At 45.5% G+C, this 14243-nt stretch overlaps 1 protein-coding gene across 3 annotated transcripts in view; it reads right to left on the bottom strand.

Annotated features, from left to right (window-relative positions):
* LOC111328818 (protocadherin Fat 4) overlaps window positions 1-14243 on the bottom strand; it is an 86512-nt gene that overhangs the window by 33379 nt on the left and 38890 nt on the right. For 2 of the 3 annotated variants that reach the window (XM_088757217.1, XM_088757216.1), the window contains exons 2-5: window positions 9650-9839; window positions 1660-1833; window positions 1209-1428; window positions 389-666 (exon numbers count right to left, since the gene is read on the bottom strand). In XM_088757217.1, the coding sequence (XP_088613343.1) occupies window positions 389-666; window positions 1209-1428; window positions 1660-1833; window positions 9650-9839 (862 nt within the window). Of the gene's footprint in view, window positions 1-388; window positions 667-1208; window positions 1429-1659; window positions 1834-9649; window positions 9840-11438; window positions 11889-14243 lie in introns of those variants that run through there. The other variant, XM_088757218.1, reaches the window with a different exon arrangement.

Genomic DNA, 14243 nt, shown 5'->3' with positions numbered 1-14243 from the left:
ACGGAGGGAATGTCCTTTTACAGAATATGTCAGTCCCACATACAGCCTGTAAAGCGGATGCCAAGCTTACTATCTGGTAACTTGAAGCAAATACAGTACGTCTTTGTGGATTTTGAGACCGCCATTGTTTTTTTAATTTTTCTAGTAGAGTGGGCCGGGAGAGAGGTAGTAGGGAGAGAGGAAGAAATATGTACTGAAGAGTTCCGGCGAACTACCGTTCTCTAGTGACTACGAAACGTATGTTCATTAATGAAATACTTCCTTCCTTGCAGAACAAGTGATTGTCCATACCATGAACATATATATTCTGCAGTAATTTTTATTCAAATCTAAGATTTCTAAACGACAATACATCCTTAAAAAACATAGCCATGGTAGGGTAACTTACCACACAGTCTCTGTTGTCTCGGAAGTCAGTGCAACGTTTACTTTCTGATCTCGCTCCGCATGCTTTCCCGCGGCATAACGCTGTCGTGACGACAGTGCGTGTTCGAGTGGAAGTACCGCTTCCACAGCCATTACTGCAGGGTGACCAGGCTGTCCAACTGGACATCACGCAGTCACGGTTGTTGTAGTGCGAGCAAGATGTTGTGTCTTTCAGTGCTGGGCAAGATTTACCACCACAAGAAGGCTGAGTATTTATGTTTCGTGTTCTGGTCCTTGAACCTTAAAAAAAAAAAAAAGAAATAACAGGCTGATGGAAAATCTTAACCGTTTACCCTTTTTACGCTAATGTTATAATCTCTCTAATGAAGCAATGATATTGTATTTTGACTTTTTTTGTGTGTTTTTAATAAAATGCACGCAAGTAAGAAGATTCTCTTCAAGGTGATGCCCTTGGGTAACAAACGTTTCAAGTCCTAAAAATTTTAGAAAAGATATTCACAAGAAAGTTGGAGTAAAAGCAATTGCAGAAAAGAAACCTGTAAAATTCAAGCTTAAACAGGACTGAAAGACGTGCCTCCCAGATCCTCGTTTAGCACTTCTCCCAACTGAGCCACGAAGCCACTGGACAAAAAAACCATCTTAAATTTGCTTTGATCCCAGCATAATGCTCAGTCAAAACTTAAATTATTTCAGTGTTCTTTACTTTCATTGCTGCGAAGACAGTTTGTTTACTTTGCATATCATCTGCAAGTCATAATATTGTTCTTTATTTCATTTCAAGTGCTTAATTAAGTTATCTGATGTAAACGTGTGCCACCTACCTATTCCGCATGTTGTTGAGCAAGCACTCCATCGAGTCCACTGGGACACCGCACAATCAACAGGGCAACAACTATGCGTGCACGAACGTGTTTGCCTGGTTGACGGACACGCCGCGCTGCAATAAGGCTGTGTCGCCACAGTACGTGTCTGGTACTGAGAACCTCTCCCGCATTTTCCATTAAGTGCGACACAAGGTCTCCATGAACTCCAAGGGTTCATCTGATGATACAGTGAGTGTAAAAAGGAGTTTTGATCATATCAAAATTTCTGATCAAACAAATAATTACAAATTTCTGAGAGATTAAATCTTAGACTGAAAAGGGCCAAAAAGACGTTAACAAACAAAACAGAAAGAAACCAAACATAACAAAAGAATTGAGAAACTGCACGCAAACAAAACCAAAAAGTACAAACAAACAACAACAACAACAATAACAAAAATAAGACTACCTTGCAAGAGATAGGAACAGGTGTGCATCGGCTCTGTTCGCTTAAGGATGGGCAGGATTTTCCACTACAGCTCGGATATCTAGAAACTTTACGAGATCTTGTCTTTGTACCACTGTTAACAGAACACCTCCCCGGCGGAGCTGTACACTTCCCCCAACTAGACCAGTTAGTGACCTAATGATTTTAAAAAAGCATACAAAGCTCTGCTTTCATGTCCAAATTGAGCACTGTGGGGTGAGTCATTGCCGCTAGCATTGCGCATAGCTCACTAGGCTTTTTAAGTTAGAGCACTCTGGCATGGCTTAGACGATACCACAAATGTGGGATCGTTCGGGGTTACCATATGGGTTCTCACCCATCCTAGCATCAGCACTGCCGGGTCTCCTTCATTGGTGTACTGCACAGTGGTTCTGTTCTATTCATGTTTTGTCCATGTTTTTGTTTGCTTTTGTCCCTACTGCACTGATGAGGCCCAGGATTTACTCCTTCACCTCCACAGTATTCACTCTGCTTTGGGATTCTGCGCAGGATCACTCTTGGGGCACGGACTCTTGTGAGTATTTGTCTTTTGGTCGATTTTAGTCCTCTTTCGCCTTTTTATCTTTCGGCGTTTTTCGGACTTCTTCGGCAACCCTGCCGATTTCCGGCTTCGTGCCGATTTCGGAGGGTTTTTTCGGTCCTTTCTTCGGCCTTTCTCGACCGTGGTTTCCGGGTGTTCGGCGTTTTCCGATTTTTCCGGTGTGTTTTCGGCGAAACAAAATTTTTCGGTCGCCCATCCAGTTTTGGGCTGTGTTGCGTGGGGCCGAACTCACGTTTCTTGTTGAGTCTTGGACACTACAAAATCTTAATTATGGTTGGTTTCCAAAGAACCATTGACATACGTTGAAATTTGTTCCCTAATGGGACAAGTTCCACACAAATAATTAGTTATATAGATGCCCACTTCCAAGAGAAAACTGGGCATGTTGCTAAAGTTGTGTCTATCCAGCAGTGCCCCGGTTTTATTGCCAGGGTGACTTTTGATGATGAAAAGGGTGCGTTAGCTATGTTCCACTATCAGGAATGTGGGTCGGTGGTTCTTAATGGGGTCGAATGTGAGGTCATTTCTCCCCCCCCCCCCACCACCCCCTCAAGTTAGTATGGTCGTCGTCCACTGGTTTCCTTATGAGGGCCCAGTGGAATCAGTTAAGAACGCGCTTTCAAGCTATGGTGAGATCAAGTCTGTCCGCCATCAAATGTGGCCTGGCAAGCCGTCAGTCTCTACTGGCTGCCGTCTTGTCAAAATGGTTGTCAAAAAGGAAATCCCTCGTTTCATTTCCATCGGGGGTATTCGCTGCAAGGTGTGGTACCGTGACCAGCCTTTGCGATGCGATATTTGTAGACAAGTTGGACACGCGGCAAAACAGTGCCCTGATAAGGGTAAGTGCCGCCGCTGCCACAAGGCGGGGCATTTTGCTAGGGAGTGTACATCTGCATGGATCCTTCCCCAGGCCCCCCCGGTGGCCCCTGGTGCCCCGGTTGGTAGCGCTGGTGGGGAGGAAGAGGCTGGCGATGATGGGGGTGACATTGATGAGGGCGATGCTGCTGAGGCGGCTGGTGATATCGAGTGCGAAGACGCTGTCGATGGTGATAGTGAAGCCGAACCCTTGGTGGGTGAAGCGGCCTCCCAGGTGTCAGGCATGGAATTGGGCACCCCTGTTTTGGACTCCAGCGGCCAACTGGTACAGGCACAGATTCCTGTCGTCCCCCCGGCCAGTGGTGACCCTGTGGCCGATGGGATAGCGGCTAGTACCCAGGCCTCGGTGTCGGGTGCTCCTCTCTTTGAGGATGAGGCTTATGCTACCCAGGCAGTCCAAATGCTGTCTGTTGCAGCTAATAGTTTTGTTAGACAACTTGCTGATAGTGCCCCACAAGAGTTTGAGCTCGCTGAGTATCTAACCAATGCCAGCGCTAATACTGATCTTTCTCCTCGGACTGGGTCAGAGAGTAATGTCAGTAATTGTAAAGGAAATAGTGAGGCTCCGAATGATGAGCAAACTAGAGGGGCAGACGCCTCGGGTAAGACCCCTTCTGGGTCAACTGAAAATAATGATAGTGAACTAGTGTCTAGTAATGAAGTAAATGGTGGTACTGACAGTGCCCCCAATTCAATTAGTGTAGTTAACGTTAATCACGGTAGCGCTACTGATAATTTATCTAGTAAAGGGGAAACTGCAAGTGTGGTCCCTGCTAAAGTAAATAGTAAAGAGGATAAGAATGCCAAAAAAGGCTCTACTAGTGGTAAAGGTACCAGTAAGAATAATGTTAGCTCTTTGGCCCTGACCGACGAGCTTTCCGAAATGGATACAGCTCCGGCCATGGCTACTCGTAAGAGGCCTGCATCGGACGCTGGTTCTGAGTCAACCCCCCAAGACCCGGATCCAGAACCTCCGGCTACGTCGGCTTTGTCCCGGCGTAAGAAGCTTGCAAAACCATCTGCAGCAGCATTGGGTAAGGCTGGCAAGAGGTCCTCGGGCGGTAAGAAGAAGACCTAAGCATGATGGCTTCCCTTTTGTGCGCAGTGATGGCTCTTTCCATCCTTACCTTAAACTGTAATGGTCTGCGGGACCAGTCTAAAAGGTTTGGCTTTCTGCAGTGGTTGCGTTCCCTCCCCGTGAAGGTTGATGTTGTCTGCCTGCAAGAAACTCATTGTGTCACTCTGGCTGAGTGTTCTTTGTGGTTTTCATCGTCCGGCTTTTCGTCTGTGTTGGCTCCTGGTTCTGTTCACTCGTGTGGTTGTGTTATTCTCTATCGTTCTTCTTTATCTCTTCTAAACTCCTGGTCTGCCGATGGTCGTTATCTGCAATGTGAACTCTCTCTCTTTGGCAAAGTCTTCCGTGTGGTCTGTGTCTATGCCCCTAACTGCAACCCTGCGCGGAATAAATTCCTTGATGACCTCCATTCAAAAGTCGATCCATCTGTCCCTACTGTGCTTACTGGGGATTTCAACGCCGTCTTTGACCGAGCCCTTGACCGGCGTGGTTCTGAACCTGCAAGTTCATACAGAGACAGTTCCTCTTCGCTGGCCCAGCTTTTCGAGGCATGTTGTGTTATGGATGTGTGGCGTTACCTCCATCCCTCCTCCACGGGTTTCACCTGGACCAGGTGGGATGGCAGTTTGGCGTCGCGCATTGATCTGTTTGGGGTGCCCTTTGCCTGGCTCCCATCGCTGTCCTCTTGCGCTATGTACTGCTGCCCCTTTTCGGACCACAGTGCAGTAGTGCTGTCTGTCTCTGTTCCCGACGTCGTCCCACCTGGGCCAGGCTACTGGAAACTGAACATATCCATGTTAGATGACCCGGAATATTGCCAGCTCGTTAGGGAAGAGTGGATTTCGTGGCGTCGTACCCTTCCTGGCTTCCCCTCTCTCGCCAAATGGTGGGACCGCGGGAAAGGTCGGATAAAAGGCCTTACCATCAGGTACTGTCGCAAAAAGTCATCTCAAACAACTGCATCGAGGGCTGCCCTCGTTCGCTTGATCGATCATCTTCGGGCCAAGCTGGATGCTGGCATGACCTCCTGCGCGGGCCCTTACCGATCTGCGCTGGCGGATCTGGCAGCTATGGACACCTACGTTGCCAAGGGTGCTCAAGTGCGATCAAAAGTTAAGTGGGTTGAGGAGGGTGAGTCCTCCTCGGCCTATTTCTTCCGCCTGGAAAAGAAGCGGTCTGCCGACCGCCGCATCTCTGCGCTGAGAGAGCCCGGTGGCTCTATTGTTTCTTCTTCTGTTGCTTTATGTGCCACTCTCGGCTCTTTCTATTCCGACTTATATACGGCTTCTCCTACTGACACTTTGATCCAATCTTCTCTTTTGGGTAATCTGTCTTCTGTCCTTCCGCGAGATCGGGCTGATAGTTGTGAGGGCCTCCTCTCCCCCCTCGAGGTCTATGAGGCTCTCAAGGGCATGAAGCGGAACAAGGCTCCTGGACTGGATGGCCTTCCAGCGGAGTTCTATCTTCGTTTCTGGGACGTAGTCGGTGCTGATCTCGTAGCTGTTCTTAACGACTGTTTTTCCTCCGGTTCTTTGTCTCTCTCTCAGCGTAGAGGTGTGATCTCGTTGTCTTTTAAAAAGGGGGATCGTCTTGATCCAAAGAACTGGCGTCCTATTTCGCTGTTGAATGTCGACTATAAACTGGCATCACGAACCATTGCTGACCGGCTCCTCCGTGTCATTCACCTGGTCGTGCACCGGGACCAGACGTGTGGAGTGCCGGGTCGGTTCATAGGGGAGAATGTCACCTTTCTCCGTGATGTTGTGAGTTATGCTGAGTCTACGGGCACCGCGGTTGCAATCTTATCCCTCGACCAAGAAAAGGCCTTCGACCGGGTGGATTGGGGCTTTTTGCGATCTACCCTTGTCACCATGGGTTTCGGCCCCCAATTCATTGCTTGGGTAGACTTGTTCTACAGGCAGGTCCAAAGTGCCATTAATGTAAATGGTCATCTGACACCGTTTTTCGGTCTCTCGCGAGGTGTCCGGCAGGGGTGTCCCCTGTCTCCTCTGCTGTACGTTTTGGTTTCGGAGGTCCTTGCCTGTAGTATTCGCTCCAACCCCCGTATCGTTGGCCTTTCCCTCCCGGGGTGTCCCCCACTATCCCCCATATCTCAGTATGCTGACGACACGTCGTTAGTTTTAACATCTGACGATGGGATCAAAGCTGCTCTGGAAGTTTATCATCAGTATGAGCGGGCGTCCGGGTCAAAGATCAATTTCGGAAAGTCCAAGGGCCTTTGGTTGGGCGGCTGGCGGGGCCGTACGGACTCCCCCGTCCCTTTCGATTGGACACCTTCGAAACTCAAGGTCCTTGGAGTGTTTATCGGTCCTGGTAACCTGGAAGAGGATAATTGGCGCCCGCGCATTTCTGCGGTGGACCATGTTCTCAAATCCTGGCGTTCACGTGTTCTGACCTTTCGCGGCAAGGCTCTTGTTATTAATGCTCTCGCCCTCTCCCGGGTCTGGTATGTGGCGTCACTCATCCACATGCCGGCTTGGGTGGAGACGGAGCTTACTCGACTTGTGTTTTCATTCTTTTGGTCTGGCAAGCGGGAGCTCGTCGCCCGCGCTGCAGTAGTGCAGCCAGCTCTTTTTGGTGGTTTTTCAGTGGTCAGTGTTCGCTTCAAGGTGTGGGCTCTTCTGGGTCAATGGGTGAGGAGGTTTGCCTCCTCTCCCTCCAGTTGGGTCTCACTGATGTCGTTTTGGTTTCAGTCTGTCCTTGGTGTCTCTCCTCTTGTTGCGTTTTCCCGCCCTTTTTCTGTTGACTCTAGAGCCTTGCCACCATTCTACCAGTCTCTGATCCTAGCGTGGCGGAAACTTGATGGGTCTTTTGCCACGTCCAGGGATTGCCTTGTTTATGCTTCTTCGTCTCCTTTGGTCTGTTCCCCTGTTGACAGCATGTCTTCTAAGTCATGCTATTTGTATCTCCTTTCTGAGAACATGGTCCAGCCCCGTTGTGTGTACAAGTATGAACTTCAATTCCCTAATCTTGATTGGCCTGCCACGTGGCGTACCCTGTCTATGTTCGACCTGGATCGTCGTGTCACCGACCTTAACTGGAAGATTGCGCATGGCGTTCTGTACACCGCTCGGCGTCTCTCTCTTTTTGGTTTGTCGGTTTCTCCGTTCTGTTTTTGCGGTCCCCAGGTTGAGTCACTTGAGCATCTGTTTTACTATTGTCCGCTTGCTCAGAGTGTTCTCTCCTGGGTCCAGTCTTTGTTGTTCGTTTTCTCCCCCATGAGTCCTGTCATTCTTTTACGTCACGTTCTTTTCGGGTTTAAGACGAGTGAATTGATTTCTGTCCCTTGGGGTTTCGTCTACCTTCTTAATGTTTCTAAGTACTGTATTTGGTTGTGTAGGAACGATTACCGGTTCCGTAATGTTCGTCCTGGTGCCGTTGCGGTGATTGCGTCCATTAAAGCCCGCTTGAAGTTTTATCTACCTCTAGCCTTCAGGCGGTGCAAATCTAGCAGACGTCGTCGCTTCTTCCACAGACAGTGGTGCGCTCGTGGCGTTATTGCTTCTGTCTCAGGCAACTCTCTGGTCTTCAATCTTTAGTTCTCCCCCTTCTCCCCCGTGTGTTCCTGTGTCCGTCATGTTGCCTTTTGTGCTGGGTCTCCTTCATTGGTGTACTGCACAGGGGTTTTGTTCCGTCTCAGTCCTGTTGTGTCTGTCATGTAGCCACTTGTGCTGGGTCTCCTTCATTGGTGTACTGCACAGTGGTTCTGTTCTATTCATGTTTTGTCCATGTTTTTGTTTGCTTTTGTCCCTACTGTGGTAGGTAAGTGTGTCAGCGGGTATGCGTGAGTGTGGTATTTTGGTGCTTTGACTAACCATTATCACTAATCTGAGCATGGGAGTTTAATCTTTGAAAGTGTGTGATTAACCTGGGAGGTGGGGTTCGATCCCCCAGCGAGTTTGGCGTCCTGGTGGGCCCTCCGTTTATGGCGGTCCCAACCCTCAAGCCCTTGCACTCTGGCGGCGGGTTTGGATTAGACATTTAGGTCGGCAGGCATTGCACCGCCCTCACGGGAGCCTGGCGGTCCGCCTTAAACATAAAAAAAACTGCACCGATGAGGCCCAGAAGGCCGAAACGGTACTGTCTGCAGTTAGATATAGCTCTTTGGTATACAAAGCTCTGCTTTCATGTCCAAATTTAGCACTGTGGGGTGAGTCATTGCCGCTAGCATTGCGCATAGCTCACTAGGCTTTCCAAGTCAGAGCACTCTGGCATGGCTTAGACGATACCACAAATGTGGGATCGTTCGGGGCAACCATATGGGTTCTCCCCCATCCTAGCATCAGCATATAAAGCATGCTATATAAATAGCATGCTTCTCAGCAAATTTCATCAGCATATATCAGCATGCTATATTAATAGCATGCTTCTCAGCAAATTTGTTTGCGTAGTTCAGTCTTTCATTAATAAATGCTTGAAACTACCGGCAACAAAGTAACGATGACTGAAATGAAGTTTACAAATGCATATGTACACCTTGTATTATTTTCTGCTTACTTCGTAACTCTCAGAATTGAATCCAAATTTGAGAAAAATCACTTTAAAAGGAGATGCCTTTTTTGTTCTTTTTTTCATCACCAGTATTAGAGACCTTAAACACGAAAGCGCGCTATATAAGGAAGTCTTCCTTAGGAAGACCTAGGCTCATTTGTCACTCACCGTTGACGTGTGCGGGTCAAATTCAAATGCTGGTAGACGAACAAAAAGAGCTAATGAGATATCTATTGTTTACTTCCACCAGCATGGTGGCATGAGGTAACGTGCGAACCACCTACTTCGATCTCAAATTTACCGCCACAAATAAAGACAGTTTCCATTGGAGAAAGGAAATACAAATCTCAAAATTCTCGTATTGTGATGTAGACATAAAACAATTTTGAGGAATGCGCCCGCTGTTCACTGCGTTGGAGTAGCTGTAGCTCAAGCTGACTTGACTCTAAGAGTTCTACATCACACGACTGTTGATTGACAAATGGTCCAGTAGGACCTAAGGCTCCTTTTATAGCGCGCCTTCGTGTTTAAACAGTCAGGACGGCAACGCCAAGGAAGACTTCGATTAAAAAATGAATTTCTACTCTTAGTTAGAATTTCAAAAATGGCTGCATGAGCTTACTGTCTCATACGGGCGCCAGAGCTCAACTTCAGCATGATGTATAAAAGTAGCGTTGCGTTCCAAATGGAAATTAAAATAATTTGCCGTCGCGGTTTCGGTTCGCAGACGACGCAAATTTTGGCGATTTCACGTTGTTGTTTTGCATAGGACGGCTAAGAAATGTACAAAGTTTCAAAATGCACGTGCTGACCTATTGTTCTGTCAATTAGATCTCTTGTTTTTCCACGTCCTCGTTGCCGTCGCGGTCGTGGATGCTTAAGGTCCCTAGTGTTTACTCCTGAGACAAGCGAATCGGTACGCTATACAGAATACTTTGGACACTAACCGTACAATCTCTTGGGCAGCATGGTCCTTGGCAAGACTTAGACTCTCGGAGAGACGGGCATGCAGTACCTGAGCAGGTAGGCTGCGTTGTGATTGAACGAGTTCGAATCCTCTTGCCGGACTGTCCACACGCAGCATCACAACTTCCCCAGCTTGACCAACCACTAACTGCGCAATTCACCGGACAGCATCTGTGTAAAAGCAAAAGGCGAGCTTAAAATGCTTTTTTTAAATGAAATTCGCTCACACCCACTTAGTAATGCAAATTTTTCAGGTCTCGGAAATTTCCCAAACGATCGTTTACTTACCGTCTCAGATTTTTCCCATGGAAAAAAAAATTATCGAAAAAAAAAATCGGCCTTGACTTGTTGTCTTAGATTTAACGTTAATGACTTAGGTTTGTCAAGATCCAAGGCGGATTTGCGCCGATGTATTTTCACTTACTGCTTAGTTAGACCTTAAGCGACAATGATACCTCATAATTAGACCCATCTCCGGTATGAAGTTCAAGCACATAAAAACTCGTAATTATTAATTATATTCAGATAATCCCATTCTTCAAGGCTCGACGTAAGTATTTTTGAGTTGAGCTGATACTCTCCTCCCAGAAATTTGATTTCTGTTGGCAGGTCCGCTTTCAATATTAAAAGAAAAATCTTTAGGGATGCAAAAATCCAACTCTTTCTCACTCTACAGGGCAGTAATGAAGCATCTACCGTGTCCAGTTACAAGAAAGTATCACAATCGGATCTCTCTCGCGAGAAAACTCGAAACCAGCTCATAGTTATGCTCTACGAAGATCTCGACTTGCGTTGCGCAACGCATAACCTCACGTAAATGTATTATGCAATCGAGCAAGCGTCAGTGCCAGGTTCCGTAGGTCAACAGAGAGGTCGTTGTAACGTTTTCTTTTAAGATTTAAGGCTCAAAGTACGTAAACTAGTTTCTTTCCCTCTTTGCACATATAGAAGTGTGTGGTAAACAGCATAGTTAGAGAAAATTAGAATTTATACCATAGAACGCAGACAACGGAAGGTAATTTGTCAATGTCCCCTGCAGCTCAAGAAGATGTCTAGTAGAGTACAGATCTTTAAAATACCTCAATTTAACTATTTCCATCAGATATATCGAAGATCTACAGCGAAAAAAGAGGTTAAACACCAAATTTCTTACTAGGTAATGGCTAATGCAAGGACAACAACAACAAAAAAACAACAACAACAACAAATGGGTACAGCGCCAGATGTGACATTAACACATGTCTGTCTTTTGTCTTCACTAAGATAGGGTAATGAGATCATGTCAGGGCACGTAAGGCACGGAAACATAAAGGAATAAATGTTACAGTTCTAACACAATAACAGATTTCCATGTGGATGGCTAGTGTGCCACGAGCGCCGTTAAATTTCCCATTTTACTGAGTGGCAGAATTACATTTTACGCCATGCTTCAACAAAAGCATACTCTACTTCGAATTAATCATTAACAATGTATCATACAATCTTAATCACACGTAGCAGATTCAAGTTATCAATGAAATTGGTTTAAATCGAGGTAGAATTTTTTAATTCCTCCTCGAAAGTCAACAAAAAATGTCAAAGAAAAATAAACACAAGCTGCTGTCCACGATAAGAAACATTAGAACTGAAGTACACAATACTACAACACAGGCTAGAGGTTTATATTCCAAAAACACACAACGGGGGTTTTCTACAAGGCGCGCAATTTGTGATAGAAGTACACAGCCTACGAAAAAGGTTAACATTTGTAACGATTTCTGAATAACTCACATTCCAGTATTGCAACTTATGGTTTGACTTCTCTGACTGGGGCAAGATGTCCCCCTGCAGCTTGGATATTGAGTTATACGCAGAGTACGTGTTTTAGTCGACATGCCGCAACCTTTGCAAGGACCCCATGAGTTCCAACTCCAGGCACAGTTGACGCGGCAACATTGTGTGTTGCAGTATCTGGTCTCTCTCAGATTGTAGTTGCATGAACCACCGCAAAGAGCAGGCACAGAGATCCCCCTTGTGCGAGCTTGTGTTCCTTTGCCGCATGACCTCGTACAGGTGCTCCATCCTCCCCAGTTACCAGGCGTACAATTACGATAGCATCGACGTCTCCGTCTGCGACGCCAAGAATCCACGGTGGAGAGGAAGCAAGTCGCAAAAGCCAGCGCTACAAAAATCGTTGCGACCTTCATAGCCGGATAGTTTGATTCAGTGAGTGGTAAGCAGGCTAAACACTGGAGTGGCGTAGTAGTGCTTGAAATACGATCTTTCAATTTGAAGTGAGAGGTTTGATGACAATGAACGTTGGCGTAAAATATCAGGTGGTTTTATCGTATTACCGTAGGCAAAAATTAACCCAATGGCCGTTGAAGTGCTTCCCTTTTCCAATTAACATCACGAATACTGTGTTTTGCTGACTTAAAACTTATGTTTTTTACTGCGAAGTGTTGTTTTATCAGAATATAGACCAGTAAGGGCACGAACGGCGTTATTTGGTGATTGAGATTTTATTTAGAGGCCACTTTGTTTATTTAAGCAACACACGTCAGAACAACCACTAGTTTGGCTCCGCGCAACAACTTTGAGATGAAAGTCAAACAAATGTTGTCAAGCACGCGATACAATGACAGCTGAGCCTGAAATCTGCAATAAACTTTCCGTTTTGGCGCCAATCATGCTATGATGCGTAATAAGGTATATTCTAATTCTATGATTGATATGCATTTGGAAAACGGAAAAGCTGACTAGCAGCAAGAGAGCATTGGTTTGTAAAACTTAAGAAAGATGAAACTCACATGTATTGTCAGTCGTATCGTGAATTTGCGATCATTTCGAAGACCTGCCTTTGATTTACCTTTCATTTTTTGTTTTTTACGCTTTCGTACCTTTGTATCTTTTATTTTCATTTATGAGACAAGAAATATAAGTGATAGAAACCGACGTTTCGGCGCATCTTGCACCAATATCAAGGTTACATAAATAATGATAAAATGTGGTTTGTGAAAAGGTTAAGTTGAAGCGAATTTGCATAAAAGAGTGCCAAGCTAATTACATGAATACTTTACTAGCACGAAGAGAATCCAACTGTGCATTCAATGCTGGTTTAAGATCTTGTATGATGCACGATCCTCGCAGTAAATAGCTATTTAAGCAATAGCGAAAATCAGACCTGAAAGAAATCAGGCCTGTACGGGATTCGAACCACTGACCTCTGCGATACTAGTGCAGCGCTCTACCAATTGAGCTAACAAACCAACTGGGAGCAGGCCGTTAAGTTGATTCGTAATAAATCCCGTACAGGCCTGATTTTTTTCAGGTCTGATTTTCGCTATTGCTGAAATAGCGCTATTTACTGCGAGGATCGTGCATCATACGTATCTAATACCGCAGTTCAAAATATATGAACTTCATATATTTCATGGTATCTGATTTAAGATCTTGAATACACAGCATTTCATTACCAGGGCAGTCAAACTTGTTTACGCATTTCTTAATTACATTGAAGCGTGCTAAGAAATTATTCGGTACAGTAGTGTTATGTTCGTTGGAAAACTACTTGTAAATGACGCCTTTTGACGGTGTCCCTCAACGCGCATGTGAAGCTGGCCCTTTGTGTACCCCACACAACATACATCGAACAGGTCACGCTTGAATAAATAAACAACGCATTGCTGAGTTACGATGTTAGGCTGGGGCTCACGCAGGCTTAGATCTTGTTTAAGCTTGCGGCTAGTAAACGCTTACGTAACAAAGTCAAAACTTTGGTTATGAAGACTTCCGCTGGACTTTGTGTCGATTGCATTCGCGTACATACAGTAAGATACAATTATAAGCGATAGAGGATATTATGAATGCTTATATATATGAGGCAAGTGTAGTGCAGCGCTTGCATTTGGTAAGATTGTCTTTATGATTATCTTTATGCTTGCACTACCTGCAATTTTATATTTGGACAACCTACTGATAATCTGGTTTCTTAAGCTTCTTACAACGTGCGTGTATCATGCAATAAAGATCTAAAGTCTTGACGATCTGGATAAAACTCCGGATATAGAAACCCTCTTTAGTCCCTGCGGCCTTTCATCGATTAGTTATGCGGCCCTCTATTAATTGATCTTTCACAATTTGAAATTCTAAAGACTGTTAGTCACACTTGAAAGAAGAGAGAGGACGAGAGTGGCTTGTGGCAGTTATTTTCAGCACCTCTCGCACTCTTTCCTTTTTTTTCTTCGATGTTACGCACTTTCTTCAGTAACTAAATGCTGTTATTCTTGATTCACGAACACCAGAATCTAACCATTCTTTTAAGTATTAAACCTGATCGGAGGACAGCTGCGCTAGAAGAAAGCTTGCCATTATGCACGACCAATGCGTCTACCTAAACGCGTCTAACTGGTGGACACGTTTTACTTTAAGATCACACTCAGTTGGAAATATTGCAAGGATATCACAGCAGAGTTATGGTAACGAACGGTTTAGCAACACTAATATTATTGAACCAGCCATACATGTTTTACAACGGAGCAAAATTCTGGATTTGATTCGCATACAGTGCAATAAAACCGTGTGGACTTTGTCGGG

This window comes from Stylophora pistillata, chromosome 4 (assembly GCF_964205215.1).
Source record: "Stylophora pistillata chromosome 4, jaStyPist1.2, whole genome shotgun sequence".
NCBI lineage: Eukaryota > Metazoa > Cnidaria > Anthozoa > Scleractinia > Pocilloporidae > Stylophora > Stylophora pistillata.
The sequence above is the reverse complement of the archived record's forward strand: the minus strand, read 5'-3'. Positions and strand labels throughout refer to the sequence as shown.